Source organism: Ammospiza nelsoni, chromosome 20 (genome assembly GCF_027579445.1).
Source record: "Ammospiza nelsoni isolate bAmmNel1 chromosome 20, bAmmNel1.pri, whole genome shotgun sequence".
Taxonomy (NCBI): Eukaryota; Metazoa; Chordata; class Aves; order Passeriformes; family Passerellidae; genus Ammospiza; species Ammospiza nelsoni.
In genome coordinates, this window is record NC_080652.1 from 5969497 (window position 1) to 5996449 (window position 26953).

General features: G+C 47.7%; 1 protein-coding gene across 1 annotated transcript in view; it reads left to right on the forward strand.

Moving 5' to 3' along the window:
- COL27A1 (collagen type XXVII alpha 1 chain) overlaps nucleotides 1-26953 on the forward strand; it is a 145591-nt gene that overhangs the window by 53426 nt on the left and 65212 nt on the right. The window contains exons 13-24 of the mRNA XM_059486610.1: nucleotides 8972-9025; nucleotides 12605-12649; nucleotides 14896-14949; nucleotides 15273-15317; nucleotides 19831-19884; nucleotides 20581-20634; nucleotides 20778-20831; nucleotides 21788-21841; nucleotides 22151-22204; nucleotides 24076-24120; nucleotides 24785-24838; nucleotides 25989-26033. Coding sequence (XP_059342593.1) covers nucleotides 8972-9025; nucleotides 12605-12649; nucleotides 14896-14949; nucleotides 15273-15317; nucleotides 19831-19884; nucleotides 20581-20634; nucleotides 20778-20831; nucleotides 21788-21841; nucleotides 22151-22204; nucleotides 24076-24120; nucleotides 24785-24838; nucleotides 25989-26033 — 612 coding nt within the window. The remainder of the gene's footprint in view (nucleotides 1-8971; nucleotides 9026-12604; nucleotides 12650-14895; nucleotides 14950-15272; nucleotides 15318-19830; nucleotides 19885-20580; nucleotides 20635-20777; nucleotides 20832-21787; nucleotides 21842-22150; nucleotides 22205-24075; nucleotides 24121-24784; nucleotides 24839-25988; nucleotides 26034-26953) is intronic.

Here is a 26953-nt window from a genome sequence, read left to right on the forward strand (position 1 = left end):
TCCAGGCAAGGGCTTCGGTCTGGCAGTCACTGCTACGAGCAAGGGGCTCCCCTGAGATCAGCAGGGAATCTCTCAGCCATGGAGGCATTCAGGCTGGGATCTAGGGAAGGGATTAAATGGCTACACGTGAGCACCTTTGTTCTGCTTGGCTCCTTCAGAGAGCTCTGGCTCCATCCCTGGTTTATGATATCAGGTTTAATAGGAAATCTTGAATGGGCCGATGCTGATGATTTGAACTTCCCAGCGTGAACAGAAAGATTAAGTGACATCCACAGTTATTCAGGAAGTCTCTGGGAGAAATGGAAAGCAGGAACCAGCTGACCTGATTCTCTTCCCAACACTTATCTCCTGGCCACTGCTGCCTCCCAGCTGCCTTGGGGTTTTTGTGAGCCTTCTGGGATTTCTCTGGTCTCTCCCATCCCTGCTCCTTTAGATTTGCTGGTGTGGCTGCTGTTCCTCTGCTGTCTCTGTGTTATCATTGCAGCAGGGAGCTCTTCCAAGCCCATATTAGCTGCCTTCAGAATGCTCTGGAGAGGAGGAAGGAGTTGGTATCACACATATTTCTGTACCTAGCTTTGTTTGGGATGAGAGCTGGCAGTGGATCACTGCTCAGCCGAGGAGGAGCTGGGGGCTGGGGGAGGTTGCATGTGACACCGTGGGCCTCTGAGAATGATGTAAGAGGGAATGATTAAAATAGAGGAACTGGACATGAGTCAGAGCTTGAAATCCTTCCAGGGAAGTAAAGTTTTGCAGAGCTGTGAGGGACATGGTGAGTCTGTCGTGGAAACAGCTGACTCCACCTCTCCCTGCCCGACACCAGCGATGCAGGAGGCCAGTGCATCCCAAAATATGGGCCCTGGAGAGGGAGAGGGCTGGGGTGGGCTGGGGGCAGAGTTATGGTTGGAGCCCAGTGCACTAAGGAGGCTGAAATAACAGGAGTCTGTACATCTCTGGATCTCTGTACAGGAGTCTGTACATCTCTGGATCTGCCTGATTTTGAGGTGGGCTGGGGGCTGGAGCTGATTGCAACTTAAACCTTCAGTCTTGCCAGTGCAGTGGCTGAAAAATATGTCTTTTTATGGTGATTTTTGTAGATTTATATGGTGTTCAGCTGAGCAGCTGGGGAAAAAAAAAATATAAAAACAAGACCCCATCAGGGGTGCTGGGGGGAAGGAGTGAGAGAAGCTGTTGATAGCTTGTCTTGCCATGCAGAGACAATGTGCCAGTCCTGGTTCAGCTTTGGGAAGGAGCTGTGCTGCCACTGCAGGAAATGACTCATAGGAAGAGTAGGAGATAGAAGTAGCTCAAGGAACACCAAGCTGTTCTTGTGCTGTGGGAGATGGGCAGCCACAATCAGGAGTGTCTGCACTGCAGATTGTATTAAACTTCAAATGGAGTGGAATATTTTCAGAAGTTCTTAAGCTCTGCTAGAGGAAAAGACTTAAAGGCAAAATTTCAGGAAATATATCCAAGGAGCTTTGAGCTCTTTTTTGGTTCATCTTTGGTTTTGATGTGTGCTTATATCTCTCTTTTTCACATAGAGTGTTCATACTGCACCAGCTGTGCTATTTTTTATCTATGATTTTTTGCTTACTGTTTTGTTAGTAGTATTATTTTAAAAGAGATAGAAAAGAAGGAGGAGAAATTTAATTCAAAGACATACTTAGTAATTTTGAGGTTCGTCTGAGGTCTATTCACAAGTCAGTTAAACACAACTTAGGTTTCCTTACATTTTTCTAAGAACCTGGTGATGCTGGTCCTGTGCTCAGAGCCTCTCCATGCAAACACCTTGTGAAAGAAAAGCCCTGGCCCAAAAGGTCCACAAAACAGCACAGGGATCAGGGCTGGAAGGGTTTGGTAACAGCAGCATGAGCAAGCCATGAGCACCACAAGCAGATATTTCTGTCTCTGTGCTCATCGTTCTGGTTTCTCCCCATGACACACAGTGTCACACAAGCTGCTTGGCTCTTCCAGCTCTGTGCAAACCAGGGACAGCACTGTCTTTGGAGAGCTCTCCTTTGAGCTCAGCAGCTGAAGCTTAGCGTGGAAATGCCAAGGATGACAGCTCATGTCTCAAGGAGGAGATGCCATAAAAAGGCACATGGATTTGGAGTCACAGGGATGAGCATGGGAGTGAGTGCAGCAGGGTCCCTCCCCTCTGTCACCCACAGTTTGAGAGATGGCAGCCACTGGAACCAGCCTCAGTTTGCTGGGAGCACCAGTGCAGTGCCAGATTGCTGGAGCTGCCCACAGGCAGGATCCCCCTCTCCAGCTCTCACAGAGCTCACCTTCTCACCAAGCTCTTTTCCATGTCTTCTTCTGTGGTGCTTTATCATGCATTAACTCCTGCCTCCAGTGAGCATCAAGTTGCAATATATTGTTTTTTCCTTGTGATAAGCTGTCAGAAGGTCATGGGGTACCCCTGTCCTCCCCACCAGCATGAGCAGGCTCTTGCATCATTTTAAAAGACATCAATTGCCTCTGGATAGCCAAAAGCAGGGCTGCCTCTGGATCAGGAAGGTTCCATTTTGTAGCCTCCCCAACCTTTTGATGGAGGGCTGAGATAGATCCATCCTTGGACAGATCCAGTGTAATCCTGAGATAGATCCATCATTGGATAGATCCAGTGTCAGAGCCTGGGGTTTGCCAAGGTCACAGTCCCAGCTGCTGTCCATGCACACAGTGGGAGCCAGGCTCTGCCATGGGTCTGCAGGGGCTGCCATGGCCACAGACCACTGACAAAGCAAATGCTGCTTCTCTCTGTGGGGACTAAGGTGATAAACATCTCCTCTCTTGCTCCAGTCTTTTCTCTGCTTCGGATGCAGCTGAGACCCTTCCTTGACTGAGTGAGCCAAGAGGCTCCTGCACCACATGGGCACTTGGGAAACTGGTAACAGCATTCCATGGTACTCTCAGCTGTGGCCAGACAAAGCCAGTAGAGAAATGAGTGGGCTGAAGAGCTGTGTACAGGTAAATCCACAAGATGAGCTGCAGGAGGGAGCACAGATGGTCTGTAGGAGCTGATGGACAGGACTGGCCAGTGGTGTCTTGTGTCTGTACCCCAGCATTGCACCAAAATGTTTGGTGCCTTGTTCAGGAACTGATTAATTTAAAAACAGAATATGCTTTTAATCATCCTGTTTGCATGAAAAGTCCAGTGGAGGTCCTGAAAACCAGCCATGAACAAGGCTCCTCTTTTAATGAGAAACTTTTAGCCCATGGATCAGATGTTTCCTGTTAGCCATTTAAGCAAATTCTTTGCCCTTTTTTTTTTGCTTTGTTAACCTGAATTTTTAAAATAGATGTGGTTTGAGCAATCACTGACTTTTTTTAATGCTGAAGTTGGACACTGGAGCTGGGCAGCTGGTCTGGTCTCTCCACCCCTCTTGGCCTGGTTCACCACTCTGAAATGCAGGCATGAGCCCAGAGCAAATGTCACCATCTCTTTTTGGCCTGAGCTGTGTTCCACACGTCTGGAGTTTCCCAAATCTCTGTGGTGAGGTGCTTGCATGGTTACTTCTCACATGTTCCTATGTCCATGATTACACCATCCATATAACCTGGTGAGATGGACAATATCAGTATGTATTTCATATTTGTAAGAATGAGCAAAACAAGGTACTGAAAACACAGGGAAAAGGTGCCAAGAGCTATAACTTCCACTGAAAGAAAAGAAACAATCCCAAAGATTTATTTTTTTCCAAGAATGCTCCTAAGTGACTTGTCCATCATCATTTAGAAATCTCATGAGGAACTGAACCAAGGTCTTCCAGGCATCTTTAATCCTTCAGGTGAAAGCTCATTCATAAATCAAAGCTCAAAAATTATTCTTCTTAGAAAATATAAGGGAAAATAATGCAGTTGTCACCTATGAGTCTGAAAGCATTTTGACCCCTAAAGCTGCTTGGCTTCCTTGGGTAGGAGGCTGCTTGATTTGGCAATGTTGGCAGAGATAAGGAGGGGCAGTGACAGGCTCAGTGCTCTCTGGCATTAGGCCAACGTGTCTGTGCACTGGTGACTCAGAGCTCTGCAGAGCAGGAAAAGTTCCTGTACCAGTGGGAAAGGAACAGAGCAGGAGCGTGGAGGGGCTGGCATTTCACTTTGGGCTGGAGGGGCTTCAGGAATTTTTTCTTGTGCTGCTCCTGCTGTACTCCCCAAGCTGGAGGGACAGTTTGGTTTAAAAATGCCCTGAAATCTTTGTCCCAAGAGGTGACATGGAGCTGTGAAGTCTCCTGGGGGTGAGAGCAAAGCTTCCTTTGGGGTGGCAGAGGAGCAGAACTACACAGGATCCCCCTCCATTGCCACATCTCCCTCTCTGCAGGGATGGGAGCTGCCTGGACCCAGGGGAGGGCAGAGGTCCCTGTGTGGCTGTTAAGGCACAGAGGAGCACAGGGACCTCCAGGCTCCTCTGGGGTGGCTCCTGCTGGGGCTGGGCCTCCCCCTGCCCACCTGTGAGGGGCTCAGTCTGTCCCCACACCAGGAATTCTCTCAGAGGTGTGGGCTGCCAACATAAGCCACACTTGTTTGTTTTATTCTCCTTCTTTTTTCCAGTGAAGGCTTTCTCTCACCCTCGGCCCCGCTTCTCCGCCACCTTTTTTTTTTTTCCTTTTTCCTTACTTAAATTATTTGACTTGCAAGTTCTGTCCCTGGGGAGGCTCCTGGGCAGTGATTCACCTGGCCAGAGCCAACTGGCAAATAGAGACTTTTGCAGACAAGACAGGAGGGCTGGTTGGTTTGAGCAGCTTCACCTTGAGCCAACAGGAAAATAAAATCCTATTTTTGGAGAACGATTCTGTTGGCATGAAGAGCTGCCAGGATTCTTCAGAGCAGCAGCTGCCAGACTGCCTCCCTTACTCCTTCAGGGAAAGTGCTTTAAACTGAATCAGATGTTGTACACACACAGCACACCCAGCCACACGTGAGCACCTGAGAGGGCTTTGGGGGAGCAAAGGACACCGTGTGTGTCACCAGTCCCTGCTCCTTGGGGACAGCTGCCTCCAGGGACAAGGGACAAGGAGCTGCTCTGACAGGAGCAGGGCTTTGGCTGACAGCAGAGAGGGCAGGCTGCTCTGTTTGCTTTGAGCAGTGGAAGAAAGAAAGGGGAGGTGGAGGGGGATGTAATCCCCTGATGCAAGAGGAGCTGGTTCCAGTGTCTGTCTAGGTCTGGTTGTTCTCAGCAGGAGCCTCCTGCTCTGTGAAAGGATGCCCTTTGCAGGGAGTGGGGATGAAAAGGAATTAAGGCACTATTGGAACATCTCAAAGATAGAGATTCTGTTGCTGCTTCAGCTGCAGACTCCTCAGTGTAACCTGGGATAAATCAGTTTGTATCTCTGTGTCTCAGTTCACAAATTGTGAACCCCTGTAAAGCTCTGCCTGGGCTGGGGACAAGGAAGCACAGGGGCACCCAGAGTTGTTGGTGCAAAGCATCTGCCTGTGTGCTCTCTCTCCAGCTCCCCATCTTGCTTCTTTCATTGAACTTCTCCTTCAGACAATGTGAAATCCATTCAGCTGGATGTTTTCCCCCACCTCCTCTCTGAATTTCCCAGCTGTGAGATAGAGCCAAAAGTTTTGTCATACCTGACTGGAGCGCTATGGAGGAGCACCCTGCTGGCTCCTGGCCAGCACAACTTGTTAGTGGAGCATTTTCTCCCTATTTCTGCTGCCATTTGCCATTCCCTTCCCTGTCCTGCTCCCTCTCTGTCCGTCCTGTCCCTCCCACAGAGCAGCCTCTGTATTTTTCACTGGGGTGTTTACCTTTGCTGTCCCAATTCTTAAGCATAATTTCCAGGGACTAGTTTTCCTGAAAAAAACACCTTGGACAATTATGGATTTTCTGTACCAAAACCCCTTCTGCACTCACAGGAGACTCTGAATCTGCTGTATTCTTTAATTTCTTTCAAAAGCCTCCTGTAATGGGCTGCCAGTTGTGACCCTCCTGTCTGCCAGCACCATAAAATTGAGCTTCCTGCCCCATGTGTTCTCCTCAGTCTGGGCTCCTCAGGCTGTTGGAGCAGAGCATGGGAGAGCAGAGGTGTCACTGCTTAGGGGAGGGAAACCAGGGGGATAACAGAGTCTGCTTGTAACTTCTGGGCTGCTTGTTTCAGTGGAATAGTGCTTGTTCTGTTCCTGGGGAACATCTCTCTCTCCTTTAGGCTCAGGCAGGAGAGGCACCAAAAAAACAGCTTTTACAGACGTGTGAGATCCAATAAATTAGGACACTGTGGTCACTGGAACTGTTATTGTGGTTTAAACTGCTACTGCTTACCCCATGGAAACAAAGTGCTTTCTTTTTCATTAGGGGCTTAAAAGATTGATTGTTTCCTGCTGTGCAAGAGCTGTGCTGGGACAGGTTTCCACAACCTGGTTTGGGTCTTTGCAGACTGAAATATCCTTCTCCATGCCACAGCCACCAGCCTTAGCCTCATTTAATGTGTAAAACCTGTGCTAAGCTCGATTTCTGGGCTGGGGTGCCTGGGGGTAGTTGAATTGAAGCTGCTCTTTGCATTTGTCTCCTGCTCTGGGTTTGTCTTATGTTTTGGGCCAAAATGTACCAGGGAGCAACCAGAACCCCAGCAATGGGTGAGCTGGACTGGGGCTGCTTGTGCCAGCAGTGCAGATGGGGTGTTAAAGACAAAAAAGATGTTGGCCAGGATGGGGCTTTGGTGCTGGGTGCTGTCCTGGGCCTGTTCTGCTGTTCTTCTCAGCTTCCTCCCTCTCTGACCCTTTTCCATGCCATCCATGAGGGCTGGCAGAGCCCTGAGCTCTGTGGGCAGTCACAGCCTGCTGTGAACAGGTTTCATTGCTGAATCTCTTCATTGCTGGGTGGTACTGGCCAAGTGACCTCAGGTGCTCAGCTCCACCTTCCAAACACAGGAATAATCTCGATATTTTGAGATCTAGTGCTGGAAAACCTGTGTAAATGTAGACTTCTATTAACTCTATCACCAAATGCCTCAAATTTCCTGTCTTTAAGCAGCAAGGTTAATGCTGGAAACTGAGGCATAAAAAAAGAGTTAAACACATGTGCAAAACATATGCATTTAAATAGTTCCTTATCTGGGTTCTTTTATTCTGGCACAGGAGCACATTGTTTATGTCACACTGCAACAGTTTTAAACCAAATTCAGACAGTGCTGTTTTAGTCTGGAGCAAGCATTCCCCCAGCTGATACTGTGCTGCTGTAGCAATATTGTTTTCATTGTACCATTCAAAGTAGCAAAATCTCTGTGTTGGTGAGAGGTCAGCTCCATAGCAGAGACCTCAGCAGCCACAGGGCCAGGCTGCAGCTCAGTGGCACCCATGGCTCTCTGAGCAAGGAAGGAGAGATGGGGGAATGCTGAAATCTGCAGCAGTGTAAGTACAGTATCAGTCTGTGCACACTCATATTTTCCTTGGCAAGCCACACAACTGTAAACAGCAAAATATTCTGGCAATCTTCTTTTTTTTTTTTTTTTTCTGTCTTGCCTGAGCAATGAGTTTTCCCTGCACATCTCTCTTCTGATCTGATTGATTCAGCATGTTAGCAGAGTTATTTTTCTCCTTTTTTCATTAAAGAAAATTGTAGGCCCCCCTGCCTTCTTGTTATATTTGACATCTTTGTCTCTAGATGGCAGAAGGCTGTTTCCAGTGGTTGCTTACCACAGCCTCTTGGCATGAGCACAGGCCTCAGGGATGTAGTGCCTAGCTGGAGAAAGGCAGACAACTTTCCTATTCTCAATGATTCCCATAAAACAGAAGTGTTGAATCATGTCAGTTCAGTCCTTCATGCTGTAGGGAGTTGGTACAGAAGAGCTGAAATGCTGGCTCAGGTCAGCACCAGAATTTCTGTTGACTTAAACAGGTCTCACATCTCTCACCTTAGATTTTACCAAGCAAATTTATATATTTTCTGTTCACCAGGAGCTGTAAACCCCCAAAGGTCAAGGGAGGTCTTGGATGACAGTTTCCCAGTGTGGTTTTCCTGCTCTGTCTGTTGTGATCACTTCAGTTTTCATTGTTGCTGATGGGTTTCCAGATAAGTGTTGTCACCATTGGCGTTGTTACATTTCACTTCCCTAAGATTTGCTTTTCCCAGACACCCAGTGTTTGTAGCATGCAGGGAAGGAGGCAGGAGAGGACAGCATCCTCTCCCTTTCTTCTTCTTTTCTGTCTCTTAAGCTCTCAGGTGTTCCAAAAGATGCCCATGTTGTCCTGGTGAGCAGAGAAGGGGATAAAGCACTTTTACTTGGACTCCCAGTTCGAGCTCTTTCTGTGAGAGACCAAGCATGGCAGGACAGGGAAGAGAAATCTGCTTTGGGATCTGCCTGTGGCAGGGAATCAGGGGGGAATTGGGGGCTTAGAGGAGCACAGGAACTGTCCAAAAGTGAGGGAGAACATGTCCCAGCACCGTGTTCTTGTTCTGGCTCTGGCTCAGCACCTCCCCTCCCTTCGCTACAATTGTCTGAAGTCTTCCAAACTTGTCTCGGATATAATGAAACGAAGTCTTCTTTTGTGGTGACTTTTTCCTGTAGTAAACATGGCCTTTCACAGCCCTGGGGTGTGGGCTGGGATGAGTTTGGAAGCATTTGCTCCTCTGGCAAGCTGAAAGGGAGTGAATTCACCAGGCATCTCCCATCAGCTCCATTGAGCATCTGCGTGGGCTCCAAGAGGCTTTGTGCTGTCCAGCTCTCCTGAGAGGAGGGGTGCTCTTCAAAGGGTCCTGTGAGCAGACAGCACTAAATAATTCAGATTGACAATCCATTTTTAATATAGTCCTTGCAGTGAGTTTGTGAATCAGGGGTTTTGGCCTTGCTGAGCTGTGCTGATGTGGCAGGAGGGGTTTGGATGAGGACAGGCAGGCTGATTGTCCCACATGTCCCCGTGTTCTGCTGCTTCCCAACGTGCTGCACAGGTGCAAGGGGAGTGGTTGTAACTGACTGACTGCACCAGGGAGCCTCAATAACTGACATTCATGTTTGCCTCCTCTCCTCAGGGTTTTCCTGGGAATTATGGAGAACGAGGACCTCCAGGCATCGATGGGAACCCTGTAAGTTCACAAGTTTTCCTGTCTTTTCTTCTTTTGCAGTAGACAGCACACTGTACTGCATCATGCTAGTTTGTTTGGTTTTTTTTAAGCTTGGTGGCAGCTGCTGGTTGGTTTTATCCCTCCTGAAAAAAAAAATGTACATCCCTGCCCTGCTGAAAAACCCTGTATTTGGCTCCTGTAACTGCCAGGTCATTTGCCATCAGTTTTCTGTCTCCATCTCTTACCTTCCCAGCGCCTCAGTCATGACAAGTACTTTCTTATCCAGAATGTGTGGCTAGGAGAAAATAAAGAGGAAAAGGGCAAGGATGTTGCTCTGGCAGAGTAGGCAGTGTTGGACCGTGTTGTCCACACCACAGGGCACAGATTTCCTGCTCCAGTGTCTGGGAGCACTGAGGGACAGAATCCACAACCCAATCTGCTTCCTGCCCCATTCCTCAGCCAGCCCTGGGACTGCCTGGGGAGTAAAGTCTCCAGTCTCCTGAGTTCTTGCCCTTCAGTCTTCATCTGACCCCTGCTGACTTCCTAAGAGTGGGATGTGTCTCCTGGGAATTGGGTCAGGATGGTCACTGAGGTCATTTAAGCAGCTGGGTGCTGATAAAGTTCAATTTGCTCTGCTCTTGTAGCACTAAACTGTGGGGATGTGCTGTGTCTGCCTCTGCTCACAGAACATGGTTTGCAAACGTGGTTTGCAGCAGTTCTCAGATGTATTAATTATCCTAAATTATTTTCTGAATTACTTTGTTGGTTCTCCCCGAATTAGCATGTGAGCAGCACTGATTCATCTCTGAAATTCCTGCTGCCTTGGTTATTCACACATAATCACCGTGCTGCTCTGGGGTTTGAGGGGATGATTTGTGTGAAGTAACCCACTCCACATGTGCCTGCAAGCTCCCATTCGTCATGTATGCAGCATAAAAGTTATTTTCACAACAGACTCCAATCACCAAGCCAAGCTCAGCTACAGCTCCAGCCTTTGTGGGAATTCAGCACAAGAATCATAAATGCAGAGAACTGAAAGAGTGATGTTCCCAAGGAACGCTTCTGCAGGACTTTTCCCATCCTTCAGTCAACTCAAGCCATGGGTCAGAGTGGAATCAGCAGTCCCAAAGTGGAAAACTTTCTGATTGTACTGCTATTTCCAGCCAGCCCACCAGGAAGGGCAGGAATCCTGGAGGACAGGAAGACTTTTTTTTTTTTTTGTTTTCCCTAAATAACTTATTTTGTTTTCTTATGAATATGCAAGTTGTCTAAGCCCCATTCAGAAGATATTCTCAATGCCAGTCAGCTGAATGGCTGTTCCCAGAGCCTGGGAGAGCAGCAAATCTCCCGTTAATTCATCCAGAAGGATCGCTCCTCTTTCATCTTATCAACGGCTCTTAAATATTAATGTGCCTTGGCCATGGCAGAATGAAAACAGACTGTTTGGGCTGACTTAAAGGGAGGTTCACAGGGTCACAAGTGGAGTCACAGACACAGAAAAATGCCCGAAAGTCTGTTTGTGGAGCACACAAATATGCTAGGTTTGGTAGGTGGGGTGTGCAGCTGAGCTGTCAGGGGCAGGATGGCCTCGGGCCGGCTGCCACATCCTCTGTTTGATCCCCTGCTGGCTGGGAAGGCTCAGCCACAGCCTCTGATCTGCTCTGCAGCCCCCCCCCGGGCACTGCTCCTCCAGCCCAGGGCCATTCCTCCCTGCTGCCAGCTGATGAGAACTGTCAGCCATGGCATTCCAGATCCCACGTTCCCCCAGAGTGCTTCACCACTCCAATTAGGCTCTTAATCACAGGAATTAGACGTGGGAAAGGGCTGTTGGTTCATCTCCTTCTCTCTTGTCCCAGTGCCCGCTCCATGCGCTGAAAAAAGGAGAATGGAGCCTGATTTCCCTCACAGGTCAGGGACTGATAGCCAGGAAAGGCCACTTGTAAATCCTCCATTTCCTAGAGCAGGGAATGGCTCAAATTAACAACTAGTCCTGTCCTCATCTCTCAGGGGAGTCCACCCCCTCCTCTTCCAAGAGGAAATCCTCTTCTGTTAGCTGTGAGCTCATGCATTTCCACAGACAGCCGTTCTCCTGAGGAACAGCAATACGACACAAGTCAGAAAATCTGGGAAGTGCCTCTTGGAGCTGGTGGGACCAAGAGCTGAGCATCCCCCAGCCTGCAGCCCAGCCACCCTTCCTGGGGAACCCAGGCCACCGTGCAGCTGCTGTGCTCAGCATTCCTGGGATGCTCCCTCTCCTTCCTGAGCCAGGAATGCCAGGCCTTGGCTGAAGGCTTGAAGCCGACCTTATAACAGTAGCTCTGAGGACACAGAAATCCCACCCATGAGGAACAATTGCTCCACAGATGTCCCAAGTATGCAGGAAAGGAACTGGCCATAAAAAAAAAAAAAAAAAAAAAAGGCAATTTTAGGCTGGTTGAGATTATGAAACGCTTTTTTGTGTGTGTGCTTGCCCAATAGTCCTTTACTCCACTTCCCATAAAATAAACACACGTAACCCTTTAGCCAAGGAGCCCTGAGCACATTCAGTCACGTTGCATCCCCTTCTCTCTCCTTCTCCACCAGGCAAATCTTTCCATAAAAGGGGAGCTCTATTGCACTGGAGGGGGCTCCACCAGATGTGCACCATAAACTGAGCAGGGCTGTCGGAGGAAGTGGCCAGCATGATCCAGAGCAGGGCAGGACTGGCTGAGTGAAAGGGAAGTTCAGCATTTCCAATGCACTTGTTCTGAGAGGCTCTGTTGGAGATGGAGGTGTGTCAGAACAGGTCCTTGCCCTGGCCAGCAGCTCACTGTTAGCATGGCCAGGTAGGCCACCAAAGGGGACACAGGACAAGCTGAGCACCCCATGGTTGCTGAACTGCTCAGGGACCTGAGTAGGTGAGGGTCTGGCAGAGCTTCTCTGCTGTGCTTCACTTGGAGATGCCAGCAGGTACATCCAGTGCTTCTGCATGGCTTTGGAGAGCTCACACAGAGAAAGTTTGTGGTGAAGCTGAGGAGCCAAACCAGCTCCACAAGCCCCATCAGCGGTCTGACCCTTGGAATGATGAGCTCCAAGGTGCCAGACACCCCCAGGACACGTTTGCCAGCACCAAAACCTGCAAATTACCCAATTTCATTTTTATGCAGGTCTTCCTTTTCCTATGAGTTTTATTATTACATAACCACTCCCAAAACTCACCTTTCCCAATGCTAAAGCAGCAGCTTTCCTCTCCTTCCCACCTTAGCCTTGCTCTCCCCATGTGCCCTGCTCCCTCTCCCTGCCAGTGGCTGGGTCTCACCTGGGACAGGCTCCCACCTCTCCCCTGAACACTGAAATGTTCCTTTCATCCAGCCTGCTCCTGGGAGGGGACTCAGCCCTGGGAATGACTGCCAACAACAAGCAGCCTGTGTCTTCCCAGGATGTGCTCTCCTGGAAGTTCTGGATTGCTTTGGAGGGGAAAGGGGCTGGGGATGGAAGGAGGAGGGATGGTGCTTTCCCTTCTTTTCCCTTCCCTCAAACCCCTGAAACACTGAGCTGCCTTTCAGTCTCTCCTTGTCTATAAAGTGTTCTGTAACCTTGTGGGTTTGTCTTTCCTTTTAGGGAGAATTGGGAGCCCCAGGTCCTCCTGGAGTCCTTGGACTCATTGTAAGTACAAAAACAAATGGAGATCTGGCTTGTCGGGCTTTAACCCTTTCAACCTGCCTGACTGCACACAGATTTTGTTCTTCCTGTGAGCAGGATGACTGTGTGCATGGGGGAGCTGTGGCATCTGGGGAGAGAGGGGGTTTCCTGGTGGATTCAGAGGTGGAGGAGGACAAAGCCTTTCCAAGCAAAAGGAAACAGATTAGAAGTCTGTTGTTAGTGTCTTTTTTTCATGGTAACTTGCCCTTTTGATAGCGTTTGCCAGGGTATTTCTTCAAAGATGCAGCATTCTTTCCACACCAGGATCTCTTAAAAAGTAAGTCCCTGTCAGCAGTGACCTCAGGGACACACAGTTCTTGTTCACTGGAGAGTCTGAGGGCAGGAACAGTCTGTCCTCTGGGTAGACAGGAATTTTAAAAGCACTTTCACCATCCCATCACTAATCCAGGTAATTTTACTCAGCCAAATTCCACCCTTCATTGCACTTTTCCCCCAGCAGGAGATAAATGGGTAAGGATGGGTGGCAGCTCCTCCTCTGGCAGCTGTGCTGGGGGTTAGTTAATGCCCAACTGGTTTATTTTTAGGTCTCAGCACTTGTTTTAGGTTATTCCCTTCCATGCACATAAATTGGTAGGCTCTGTTACTACTACAGCATTCTTTCATAATGATTCCTCCTCAACTGTGACAAACCATGGAAACTTGACTTGCAAGGAATGGTTAAAACCTTCCCCTTTAGCCTTTCCACAATTTAAATTACAGGAGTGTGTGTCAGCTTAGATCAAGGCCTTCATTGCACTAGGCATTGCACAAACCCAGAAATCTCACATTCCTGGAAGGAGCAGCAGGGAATCTGGTGGAGCACCCATCTTGGAGATGAAGGATTGGGACAGAGGTGGATTCACAGGAATGTTTTCCATGGAACCATGAATTAGCTCTGCTTCCCTTCATTAGTAGAGATGAAAGTAGCTACTTTAGCCATGGCAGCAGAAAGGATGTGCACTTGTCAAAAAAACTGGGAGATGAAGATTGCTATTTAAAACAATACCATTGAAGGCATCCTTGCTTTTGGAAGATTTCTCTTTTCCTTGTTGCCGTTATCTCACAGATATTTGGAAAGATTTCTCTCTTCCTTGTTGCCATTATCTCACAGATACTGTTTTTGTTAGAAAGTGTAAGGTCAGAGATGGCAAATGTGATCATGATCCTCCTAGAGATGATGGAGTCAGAAGCTGCCTGTCCTCCCCTCCACACTGGCCCAGCCAAACTTCAAACTGAGATTCAGGTCAAGCTGAGTCAGATCTTGTGTCCCAGGGTAAAATGTAGCTCCTGAATTGAGGCTGCTGAAGCATCTCCAGTGGGATAGACTGACAGTGACCTCCTCCATCCTCCTGGGGAGAAGGGAGCACGTTCACCCTGCCTTGTCCTCTCTGTGGAGGGCAGCTCCAGCTGCTTCCCCAGGGTGTGCACACACTGCAGGGCATGGAGAAGGTGACACATTGTCCCGTTTCAGTCTCCTCCTTGCCACCTGCAGCCACCCCAGGCCCAGCCAGGCTCTGCTCACGCACCCTGCAGAGTTTGGTTCACGGTGTAAGAGAGGCTGAAGAGCAGAATTAGATGTAACTAAAGCCTCTTGCTCTCCTAATTAGCCATGTGGGCAGAGCTCTGAGCAAATGCATTTCCACAAGCAGCCTTTATGCTGGGAGGTATGAAAAGGGCTCTGTTGGGGTGGCTGCGGCCCAGCTCTCTCTGTGTGACCGCAGGCCCGGGGCTGAGGCTGGAGAATTGCTCCTTGAGGGAGCCTGCCCTGTTTATTTACACACTGAGGCCAGGCCAGGCACCCTGTCACTGCCTCTCTTCATGGCAGGGAGAGCCAGAGCCCATTTCAACAGCAGCACTGAAGGGTTTCTGTTGTACATCACACATGGGTGCCCACAGCAGGCAGAGCTCTGCTGTCCTCCTGTGTTAGACTGAGTCCAACACACAGTGCCACTCTGACTTCTCACTGCAGCAGGATGAGACCCCTCTGTCCCCACCTCCTGCCCCCACTCTCTTTTCTTAGAATGCTGCATTTATTTAGGGGCTGTCTGCACATTCAAAGAGCCTTGACTCATGCCAGGATGCTGCTGTTGATATCAGTAGTGCATTTCTTCAGGGACACTGAGGCTGGATATCAGAGGAATTTCACACCACATGCAGGGATCTGTTGGGTTTGCACCTAATGACTGTGGTAATTTTCTTTCTCTCACTAGGGTGACATGGGCCCTGTTGGACCAATTGGCTATCCAGGACCAAAAGGATTAAAGGTGAGGGAATCTCTGAGCTCTCATCCCTCCATAGCTGGGCTGAAGGTTTTTCTGTTCCTCCCTGGGACAGTGGTGACTGTCCTGAGAGAAAGGATGGGCAGCAGTGGTGTTGAACACAACATCCCACTGGTGCTCTCAGTGGAGAATTCCAGAAGCATTTTCCCACATGAAGAATGTGTGATGGAGCACACTTTGGGACCAGTCTGGCATTGGACCTGTCCCAGGGGTGTGAGCCACCAGCCCCATCTGCAAACAGCAATGTCACAGACCTGAGCAAGTCTCCACCATGGCTCAATCTCACTCTGAACTTTCTTTTGTTTCAGGGGCTGATGGGAAACCCTGGAGAACATGGACTGAAAGGTGATAAGGTGATCTGAATACTCCCTTATTGCACTGTGTTTTAATTTTGCATGTGAAACCCCCTTTCTAGTTTCTTATTCAGCATTGTAGTGCTGGTTACACTTTAGCCATCTATACCCCATCCTCTCACTCTCCCTCCATTCATGACACTCTAGTTTTGATTTTTCTTTCTTTGATATTTGCCCCATCTCCTTTTCCATGGAGTTTAGATAAGTTAGGCTCACATCTTCTTTGGAGCTCCCATCTCCCACTGATGATGACAGTAATTGTACAATTACCTGATGTTCCACTGTTTTTATGCTGTTTATGTGATGGGATGGGGAGGAGATGATCCAACACTGACAGTGAGTTTGCATTAATGCATCTGGGGGAAAGATGTGGTGTGAAAAAGCAGCTCTGTATCAAACCAGGTAGATCCCCTGAAAAAACTGCTGTGTGTTGGATACCTCTGCTCCTGTTCAAGGAGCCTCACCTCAGTTCAGCTTCCTTCTGGGAGGAAATTGCCTTGTCCCAAACTGATATAAATCACTGGAGAAAAAGCAAAATGGAGAGGGGCCTTGATTGCAGTGATTTAGTGGTGCTGGCACAAAACCACACAGCCCCTGCTAAATCAGCATGAAGCTGTGTGTGTAAATGTCTCACTGTCACGAGAACCCTCCTCCTACAGATATTCAGCTGGAGGATTTATTTAGTCTGAAGGAGTGGGAGGTGCAGTTATTTATTGCTGGCTCTGATTGCTCAGAAGGGCAGTGGAAAATGACCATTAAGTGTATTCTCCTCCTCCTGTCGGATGTTTTATTCTCTTCTTAGATGTTTGCTTTTAGAGGATGATTTAGCAGCCCAAAACTGCACAGGAGGGAAGTAGTGTCAAACCAGTGATTCAACTCTTCTTATACTATAGCAGCTCTTAGCCAGGACTCCTGTGTCTGCAATTTCCATTTCTCCCTTGTGCTGCTTTCCCACTTCTGTTGAGAGCAATGACAGGACAAGAGAAGGGCTTTTTCTTTAGGACTAGCTTAAGGCATTGTAGCTGGTTTCTGGATTAAACCTCAGATCCTGGAGTCCACAGACTCCTCCATCCACTCCTTGGGAGAAATGGTTAAATATCTTAAAAGCCACTAAGATCTAAATCATTGTGTAGCAAAATTAATCTTCCTGGACAGTTCAGTCTCCATCACTGCTCTGTTTATGTCCAGTATTTCCCAGTAACCAAATGGTTTGTGGCTGTGTCTGGAGTTATCCTTCCAATACTCCCAAGTGCAGAATTATCCATCCTCCCAACAATCCCACACTCCTGAGGTACAGGAAACCTTTCCTTCCCCCCCAGCTGCCTCCCCTGTAAGCTCCAGGCTGCAGTCATCCTGCCTTCCTGGGTTGATGAAGATTTAATTGGATGTCTGCAAGCTCCTATTAATCCCATCTGTCTTGGTCACATCCAAAACACGTGGCCTTGCACAGGTTGGGTTTTTGTAGCTGAGGAAAACTCCCTTCAGTCAGCAGCAGTCAGATGGATGCTGGTAAAAGCTGAGGACACTGACAGGGTGGCTGGATGGTTGTGTAGGCAGCAGGAATGTCACTGGATCTGCCACCTCAATCCATCTGGGAGGATGTCCTCATATCACATGGCCAGGTGTGAGCCAGAATAAGGGACAGCATCTCACTCCTCCAGCTAAAATCACATCCTTTTGTCCAGAATCTAGACAGGCAGACCCAGGTCATCCTTCTGTTTGCATTCCTGTGTTTTCATGGAGGCAAGGAGAGGGGGAAGAAAGGGAGAAGTGGAATTACTGTGTGACTCTGAAATCAAGAGGGGCCTTGAGAAGGCCACGTGGGGTGATGAGTGCAGGGGAAAGGTGGAGGAAGCAGAGGAAATCCCAGCTCCTTGTTCTCACAAAGGAGTTTTATGAATCAGGACATCTGTAACTTGTGGAGGACATGGCTCAGGCAAATACCTCTGGAGCTGTGTGGTGTTAGCTCCCTTTGCATTGCTGAGCAGGAAGTCTTGGGAGCAGAGACTCCACTTGAGGAAAATTGAGGGGATTTTGCACAACAACCTCCTCTGCATCCCCCAGACAGCACACACATCCCACAGCTGTGCATTTGGTCCCTTCCCTTGCAGCCCCTCTCTGTTTGTGTTGGGTTACACAAGCCCTGGGGGTGTCTGAAGCTGCATTTCTTTTTATAGGTGAAACATGAAGCACAGGCAGCATCCCATGGGCAGGGGCTGTTTGTAATTTCAGATCCTGCATTCCTTTTCCTGCCCCGTGAACCAAGTCCTTGCAGGCTCATTTCGTCATCTCAGCATCTCAGTTTTTAATAACAAACATGCCTGACCTCTTTCCTCTGTAATTTTCCCCTCATATTAAGGACACAGATCCCAGGTCCCAGTTCCAGGGCAGGTAAAAGGTGATGCCCCAGTGCTCAGTTCTGGTTTAAGAGATTGACAGCCATGGATGGACTGTTCATGCTGTGACATTTTGCTATCACAATAACATGTCAACATCTGGTGTGAAGTCCAACTCAGGCTGAGATGAGTTTTGTTTCCATGCTTCCTTCTTACCCTCTCTAATGCCCATTTCTCAGAGTTGTTTAAAAACTGGCTTCGCTGTCATGCCCCACTTTTCCTAAAGGTTGGAAACAAAAGTTTGTTCCTGCGTTTTGCTATGCTCAGGAAACTCTTTTATTTTAGTAGTTATTACTTAGTGTCCAAGTATTTCTTGTGAAACAGTATTTCAATGGCCACTTGTACTCTCTGGGTAGAAAATTGCTTAATAAAAAATACAATCTTTCTTCTTTGACCCTCAGAATTGATGATAAAGCCAAATCTCAGAGCCAACCTGTCACTTCCAGAAAAGCTGTTTTCATGCTGCCTTCACTCAGGAGCCAGAATTAAATAGATTTTAGTGTTTTAAGCCTTGGACTACATAAAATAAGTAGAAAATTCAGAGAAGATGAGAGAAATCTGTGAAGGAGCTGGGTCACACAGTAGCTTTTTTACCATTTCTGTTCTATCTAATACTTGGGTTTCTTCCGAAGTGAAGCTGTGTAAAGAGCTGATTGTTTCCATTTTGCATTGCCAAAGGAAAAAAATATGGAAAATAGTTCAGATGAAACAAAATGTTGGTTATTTGACTCAAATTAAAATATTTTAGGTTGAAAACCAAATGAGTAAAATCAATTTAACATTTTTAAGACCAACATTTTAATTTTGCTACGTAAAAGACTTGTTTTGAAGATGGTTCAGTGAAATGTTCCGGGAACATTTGCCAAAACATTTAAGCAAATTTAGCATGAATCCATGAAATGTTTCCATCATTGAATCTGCATAGTTCTTAATTATTTTTCTTCTGAAAAATTGTCTTTGAAAAGTTTTTACTAACTCAAACCTGAACCGTCCACAATTTGATTATCCCCTGCATGTTACTGAGGTAGTTGCAATTATTTCAGCTCTCTGATGGGTGAGAGTGGGTGGTTTTTCTGGAGTGAAGTGGACTTTCTCTGACATCTCTCTGTGGACTTTGGCTCTGTTGCAGGACTCCATATGTCTTCCATGTGGGCTATGTTTAAACATATAGCCCTGGAGTGGCTCATTCCCTTGCTGGGGAGCCAAGTTCATGGGACAGAGTTCCTCCAGCAGTTATTTTTGTTGGGTCTTGTCATTGTACCAAGTTATTGTAGTCATTCCTCCCTTGACTTCCCAAGTAGAATTTTCCTTTCTCTGCCCCATCATTGACTCATCCTTTGTTTAAGTAAATCACTAAACACATGAGGCTGGAAGGGGCATCAGGAGGTGATTTGGTCCAGAGCTGCTCACAGCAAGGCTGAGAGTCAAACCAAGGTAGCCCACTGCTCCTTGGAAAACCTTCAGGGATATTTGGCTTCCACTCAGGGAGGCAGAATCTGCTATGTTGGTCCAATGAGGGACAGACAGACAGACAGCTTGGTGAGGAAATACTGTCAGTGATGGGCTTCCCATCTCAGTGAGCACCAGCTGACCCCTCCCAGGGAAGCTCAGCTCAGAGATTGGCAGGGAGGTACTACTAAAGCATTACCAGAAGTTGCTCTTGTTTTCTTATGGAAGAGGATTGATGTTTGATGTCAGGACTAGGATATGCTCACAGAAACCCTGAGGATTGTTTGCTTTTCTATAGAGCCTTGTGAGAGAAAAGGTTCATTCATTGAAAACTGAGCTCTTCTGTTCAGCTGAATTTAACACTTCACCACCATCATGTCCCTGTTAGCCAGAGGAATGTGCTCTCTCTTCTTGCTGCTCCTGTAGATACACAATGCTGGGGAATTCCTGGTTTTTGCTCTCCTGCAGTTTCCTTCCTCACCTTAGAATCAAGCTGGGCAATCCACACTTTGTTCAGGGCTGTTGCTGTGTTCAGTGTGATCTGCAGCTTGCCAGCAGCTCAGTTCTGAGTGCAGCTGCTGTTGAGCCTTTTGCACCTCCTGAGCACCAACCTGGGCATTTTGGCTGTTGCTGTTGCCTGTTTTAACTCTCTGGTGATGTGTACCCAGGGTGATCAGGGAAGAGCAGGTGTTCCAGGAGATATTGGCTTCCAAGGAGACAAGGTAATTGTTTTTCTTTTCTCTTTTGTTCTTTTCCCCTCACATAGCAGTGGCCACCAGTTATCTCAGTTCCTCCACTAGGAGCTGGAATTGGCTGCATCCTGCTGTCAGGTTGCCCTGCTTGGATATTTCCCACTTGGGGTATGCTGTGCCTTTCTAAAATCCACATCAGAATATGGATTTTATAGTTACCATAATAAAAGCAGTTCTGCAGGGTTTTATTTGTAGGGGCTATGTCTCCTAGCAGAGGCTGGAAGGGATGGGATTGATGAGGATGTGTGTGAATGTGTGTGGTCCAGAGGCTGCAGACTCAGGAGATTTTGTCTGCTCAATGCAGCAACTTAAACCCTGACCCAGGGAACCACTTAATGCTCTGTATAACTTCTGATCAAATGACTTCTCCCCTGTGATTTAATGTGATACTGCCTGTGGCTGACAAATGTTGCACATGGCCCTGTGCTGGAGCCTGCGTGGCTCTGAGCCACAGCCAACTGCAGCAGTTTGTGTTCTTTGGGGCTAAATTCAGGGCTGTCCTCAGGAACATCTCCCTGACATCAGTGCAGCTGTCCCAGCTCCATGCAGGGCTGAGCTCAGCCTTTAGGAGATGCTCCTCATTCTGCAGCAAAGCTGGAGCCTGGGGAAAATTGGAATTTTTTGATGATGCCTTGTTGTGTTCTGAAAGAAATGTGTCTCTCTCAGGGCAGCCAGGGTTTGCCTGGGGTCCCTGGGGCACGAGGGAAGGCAGGCCCCCTGGTAAGTGACCAAGCACCCTCTGCTCCCTCACCTCCCCTCCCGAGGTTCTGTGCCCAGCTGGACAGACAGCTTGGCTGTTCTAAACAGGAACCTGACAGCCAGCAGCCTGCTCACTTCTCCCCATGTTCTTCCAATTTCTGCAGGGAAAAGTTGGTGACAAAGGACCAGTTGGCTTTCCAGGATCCCCTGGCCCTGAGGTATGTCCCACCACCTCCTTCTCACATGCTCCCAGCCTCAGGCTTCACTTCTCTGCTGGGATACGAGGGCACATGAGTGGTGATGGGGTAGGAAGAATCAAGATGGGCTCATGACCTATTCTACATCTCATGAAGATGAGATCCTGGTTTTTCCTTCCCCTTTTTGTCATAGATAAAATGAAGGAGTTTTTTCAGTTTTTCCCCCTGAAAACACCATTTAAGGTAGAAAGTCCTCTTATTTCCCTTAACAAAAAAAGGTCACAGTGATATCTTAGATCCAGGATGAGCTTCCCCCAGCACACCATCATTTTTTCTCCTTCCTAAGTGACCAGACAAGGTCTGTAAGATGCTGGAGAGCCCCTTCCAGCACAGCTGATGTCTGTTTTCCCCTCATCAGCGTTCTGGTATTTCACAGGGTCTGGAAGGGCCCTCAGCTGAGTGCTGCCACTTAGCAATCGTTCCTCTTTGTTGCCATTGGAAATAAGCAGGGATTCCTTTGTTTCCTGCTCCATGGGTGGGTGGCTGGGTGGGAAGGAGCCCTGCCAGGCTGACGGCAGCTAACGAGGGTGTCAGCACCTTTCCTAATTCCTCGCCTGCTTCCCTTTGTCGCCGAGGCTGCAGCTCCTTTCTGGGAGCACAGAGGTTATGGGCTGCCTCAGAAAGATTAATTAAAACCCAAATCACTGCTTTTAGCTGTGTGATGACAGGAAGGCCCTCACTGCAATAAATCTTGTAAGAAGATGGACCTAAAGGGAATTAGGGAAAGGCTGCTCTTCCATCAAACTGATGATGCTGCTCCTTTGTGTCCCCTTCACTCCCAAAGCTGTGTGACCTCCACATGGACACTGCCAGCATGTAACACACCTTGTCCCTTAGCTTCTAACTAAACCTCTGACAGAGGCTTCACCTCTGCAGAATTCCACCTTTGCACCCTGACTGTTCCTCATTTCCTCCAGGGCTTCCCAGGTGACATTGGCCCACCAGGAGAAAATGGCCCTGAAGGTCTGAAGGTGAGTGGAGCAGAGACTGCAGCTCTGTATGGCGTTGGGAGCAGCCAGGGAAAACAAAGTAGTGGGAAGGGGGGAAGAGAGAAAGCCCAGGAGATTCCTAAAGATTGTCCTGGCCAGCATCTCAGCTTGGTCTGTTTGGCTTGAGGTGCCTCCAAGTGCAGCGTTTTCTTTTCTTCAGATTTTTTTTTCTGTAACCAAATTGATATTGGATAATGTCCCATAGCTGTGAAAGAGACTTTCTCATTTTAATTGCCCTTCTGAGCTTATGTTTCTATTTTCTGAGTATCTTTTCCTTTGGCTCTTTCTCAGGGAAAGCCAGGAGCACGAGGTTTACCTGGGCCAAGAGGACTGCCTGGACAAGAGGTGAGTGTCCTCAGCTCAAAAGAGGTTTAATTTAAAGAATAATGCTGAATTTTCTAAATTATTGAATGGTGAAACGGTGTTTGTGGTTTAAAATGCTCTGGTCCCTCTGAATTTGGAAGCAGATGTTTATACTGACTGATCAGAGATCTGCAGAAGAGGAGCTTCCCCTGAGCTGTGTGATCTTGTGATCTCTGCTTCCAGCCACTGCTGGCATCTGCTGACCCTAAATTCTGCCTTGGCTTTGCTTTTAAAGCCTGTTCCCCACCCCCAGATGGGTGTCAGAGCCCTTTTCCCTGCACATCCCTTGCACAGACATGCCCTGGCCTGGCATCTGCTTTCTGCTCCTTTTAAGTCTGCTCCTTTTCAACCATGAGACCTGCAGACTCTGCCCTCTCACATGGAGAAACATCCCTCTGTAAAAAGAGAGGGAAATGGGAATTGCTGCTCTGCAGAACTTCATTTGCCCAGCACCTGAGAGCTTTCACTCGCAATTTCACCTCAGAACCTGAAGCATCATTGCCCTTGCAGTCATTAGGAAGGGAACAATTGTCACTGATTTAATTGTACATGATGGGAGCAGCAGAGAATGTCTGGGTTCCCTGTTTATCCTGTTGGAACTCCAGTGACATTGGTGTAATTTCCTCTCACTCAGGCCAGTGTAAGCTGTTTGTCCAGAGTCACGAGACATTGTGTAAATAATACTGAGCACATGCATGGGCAGGAGCTCGTTTTAATAGCACTAATAATTCTTAACTTTTTCTGGGAACTCTTCTGCTTGTTCTCTAAATGGGATTAATGCAAATTAGCTCATTTATTTGCAGTGAAATAGGGGGGAAGAAAAAAATATTCCAGCCAAAATACAAAGGGAATCGAAGCCCTGCATTCCAGGTTCAGGCAGGCGTGACCAAGCTGCCTTCAATTTGCTCTAGTTAGTGAGTGTAAAAGTGAGCCCAAAGACATGGACATGGAGTTTGGTGTGAGCTGTGCTGCAGGGCTCAGAGTGTGCAGCAGAGCACAGCACTGTGCTCTCACCACCGCGCTCACCCAGGGCACTGGGTCAGGGCTCTGAACTGAATTGCATCCCTCTGGAAATGGGGCATATTGTGGGTGGCTTGTCTGTGCCCTTGGCGCTGGGTTCCTGACCCCCAGTCCCACCCTCAGCCTGCCAGCGCCCCTTCATTACCAGGGCTGCCCACCCAAAGGAGAGCAGCCAGGCTGGGGCTGCCAAGGGCGCTTTTAATTCCTCTCTTGGCAATTGGGTTTGGACACTTGAGATGATTTTTGTGAAGCTTAATTGAAGGTCTCTTAGAAACTGTAGATCTGATCCTATCACATTAGAAATTGGTGTGGAGCCAAGGGAGAGGAGCGAGTCCAATTGCTGTGTGAGATTTTGTGATAGCTCCATTCTGCAGCATGTGTAGTCCCAGCTGAAAGCAAAAGGGAAACGTTCACACAGTTGCCAAGTGGTTCTGTGGGAAATTTTGGAGCATGCTTTTTTGGGGGGGGAAGAGGGAAAAAGAGAGCTCTATAGCATTCACATCCCTGCCAAATCAAATGAAGCAGAGTTATGGCAGCATGTCCAGGGTACCCCAGTGGCCAAGTCCAGCTCATCACAGACCAAATCAACTGGTGTTCCCTTGGTCACATTTTGGATGGCTTTTACTGGCAAGGCTTGACTTGAGATCTTTTTTTCCTGAGAAACCTCAGTGGCTGCTCTAAGACAGAGAAGGGCTCAGCTGTTAAAATGTGACAGCTGAACACACAGCCTGTGTTTAACTGCTGCTCATACTGCAGGCATTTCATTCTTGCTGCATGGTGAGTCCAAATTTTGTCACTGCTTTGCCTTTTATTTTAATTTCTTTTCACCTCAGGGAGATGAAGGCCCCTTAGGACCACCAGGAGTCCCTGGTCCAGAGGTAGGTTCCATTCATTTATTCACTCATCTATTACCAGCACTGATGACTTTACAATGGAATTGTAGTTAAATTCTCAAAAAGCTTCCACCCTCCTGGTTTGGGAAGTTAATCTGCCCTGCTTGAATTATTGTCTTGTCCAGGCTTTGATTGATTGCTTGATCCAGGATGGCTGAAAGTCCAGGAAGTGCCTTGCACAGGGTGTTGAGTTTATGACTTTCCTGGAGTCTCAAACCTTGAAAAACTGTCTAATGTTTAAACAGTTCATCCTCAAGATAAATGACATTGATTGGAAATTATCTCCATAACCAGCACTTGTGTTTCTTTCTTGATTTATAGTATTTTTCAATGAGTAGAGGAAAAATAAAAAAAAAAAAGATTGGACAGTCAGAGAGAGTCCTTTTGACCTCTGTGGTGTATCACAGAAACACAGCTAGAAGAAGCAAAAAAAATATTTTCATATCTGTGAGCTTGCCAGTTCAGGATTTTGTAATGGATCTGTACATAATTGTCACCTCAGGATAGTAAAATATCCCAAAAATTGGTAATAGGTGGATCAGAAAATGAATATTTTATGTTTCTATTTTATTTTACAAGCATGTAAGCAGCACCTGTGAGCAAAGCAGCTGCAAGCTTTTGATGTTTATGGTTTTTCCATGTATTTCAGGGTCGGTCTGGTCGGAAGGGATTTCCAGGAACTCCTGGTCCCAACGGTCCAAAGGTAAGAAAAGAGTTTGTTCCTGATCAGGAAAGCACTGGGTAGAAGGGAGGAAAGGAAGAGGGAAATGTCTTTTCTCACCTTTACCATTCTACCAAGTTTCATTCCAGAGAGAGCAAGAGAACTGAGGGTTCCTCTTTTTCTCAGAATTTTGGGGTCTCAGCTTCTGCTTCTTTCTTCAAAAAGAATGATGGTGCATTTTTAAGCTATTATAAACAAATGTGTTCTTCTTTTGATATTAACCAACTTCTCCCTCCATCATCACTTCATTTTCCATTGCTTCTCCATGGTTTTGTTCTAAAACAATGCACTCATTCCTATCTTTGCTGCCTAATTATCAGCAGGAGCCATCCCAGGGCAATGCACTCCACAAACCCACACTCGAAAGGGAAGAGAAAACCCAACAAAAACAACCTCTTCAAACAGTCAATAGCAAAAATGTGCTCTGGCAGCACATCTGGAGTATCTGCCTACTGAGAAAATACAGCTGCTGTCCTGGAGACACTGCTGGTTGCTGGTGAGCCTGGCTGGCCCATGCAGGGCGCTCTGAGTGCCTGCCACAGCTGCCCTGGGCCCTGCTGGGTGTGCAATCCTTCTCCTGCTTTCTCCTTCATCATTTTCATGCTCTGGACTCCTTCTTCCTGCACTAGGAGTTATCTCACATAGGTTCTTGCTGTGGTTTTCCTGTGGGTGCTCCATGTGACAGTAACGTGTGCCTGACTGAGGTTTTACAACAACAGAATCAGGGTGCAGCATTGCCTGGGAGTATTTGGGTTGTCTTTCCTTCTTATGCTTTGTAAAACTTTGGGATAAAGTAGCCAGGACTACGCTGAGCCTATACCATAGATATCTTAGGTTTCCATGTGGTTCACTGAAGGTTATTTTACTGCAGCAGGACCAGATTTTGGGGCATTTCACTCCAGAACAGCAAATGTTTGCTCCATGTTTGTGTCAGTAGTGTTCTTACTTTGGATAAGTAAGAAAGTTCTTTCTTCCTCCAAGGCACAGTTGGTTTTGTAACATGTTGTTTCTCACAGATTTTTCCTGATTCACACTTTGCAGCCCAAATAATGGGTACAAAGAGCCAGGCTGTGCCCAGGGTCTGGCTGGCAGCACCCAGTAACCCATGTGCCTTTGTCTCCTTGTCCTGCAGGGTGAGCCAGGAAACCGTGGCCGACCTGGGAAAGTTGGTGAGCAGGTAAATTCCTCATTTTCCTTGTCTCGTTGATGATCCCCTCTGTACAACGTGTCCTGGGTGCCCAGAGTGCAGGCAGAGGGCAGAGGCACTTCTGGTCACCTCAAATCTGCCCACAGCCCTGGTGCTCCAGGTTCCAGGCTTTAAGGAGAGGATTCTCTGCTTTGAGTTGCTTTCACTTGCCCTAAATTTTCTGGGGAGTAGAGGAGCCAGCAGCTGGAGAAACCAGACCCTGGGAAAAGAGACGCTGAGCTGCATTTTGTTGTAATTCCATGGAGAACATTCTGCTGGCATAACCCAGGACATGCACGATCCCTGTAGGCTTTGGGGGAACCACAGGCATCAAGGAAAAAGCAACAATTGTTCCCACATCTCTGTGATTGAAACCAACAAACTTGTCCACCAACAGCCCTGAAAGTGAAGCCGCAGAGCCTCCAACAAATTCTGTGTGTTCCTGCATGACCACACCAAAGTGGCTGTGGCAGCTGGCCCTGGCACTGCGGGTGCTGCTTCCCACCACTGCTGTCCTTCCCAACACTTTCCCTGCTGGATGGTCAGCTTGGTTTGCTTTGGTTTAGCTTGTCAGCCTCTCTGGCTCTTCTTTGGGTCACTTCTTCCAAGGGTTTCTGACCAAGGAAGTCTGCAGAAGTCAAGGTGGATCCTTTTCAGTACCAGCAGTCTGATACCAGCCTCTGTATCCATCAAAGGTGGTTACTTCTCTTTGGAAATTAGAGCCATTTCTGTGTTATGGTTGTTAATTCTCTCCTTGAAGAGCAACTACTGAAGGAGTAAAGTTCCCCACATCTGAGTTCTACTTGCAGCTTTATCAGATTCTGCACAATCTCAGGCAACACATTGCAGTGCTTTGTGCCTCAGTTTCCCCTCCTTTGGGAGGTGTGAGACAGCCCTGAGCAGAGCTTAGC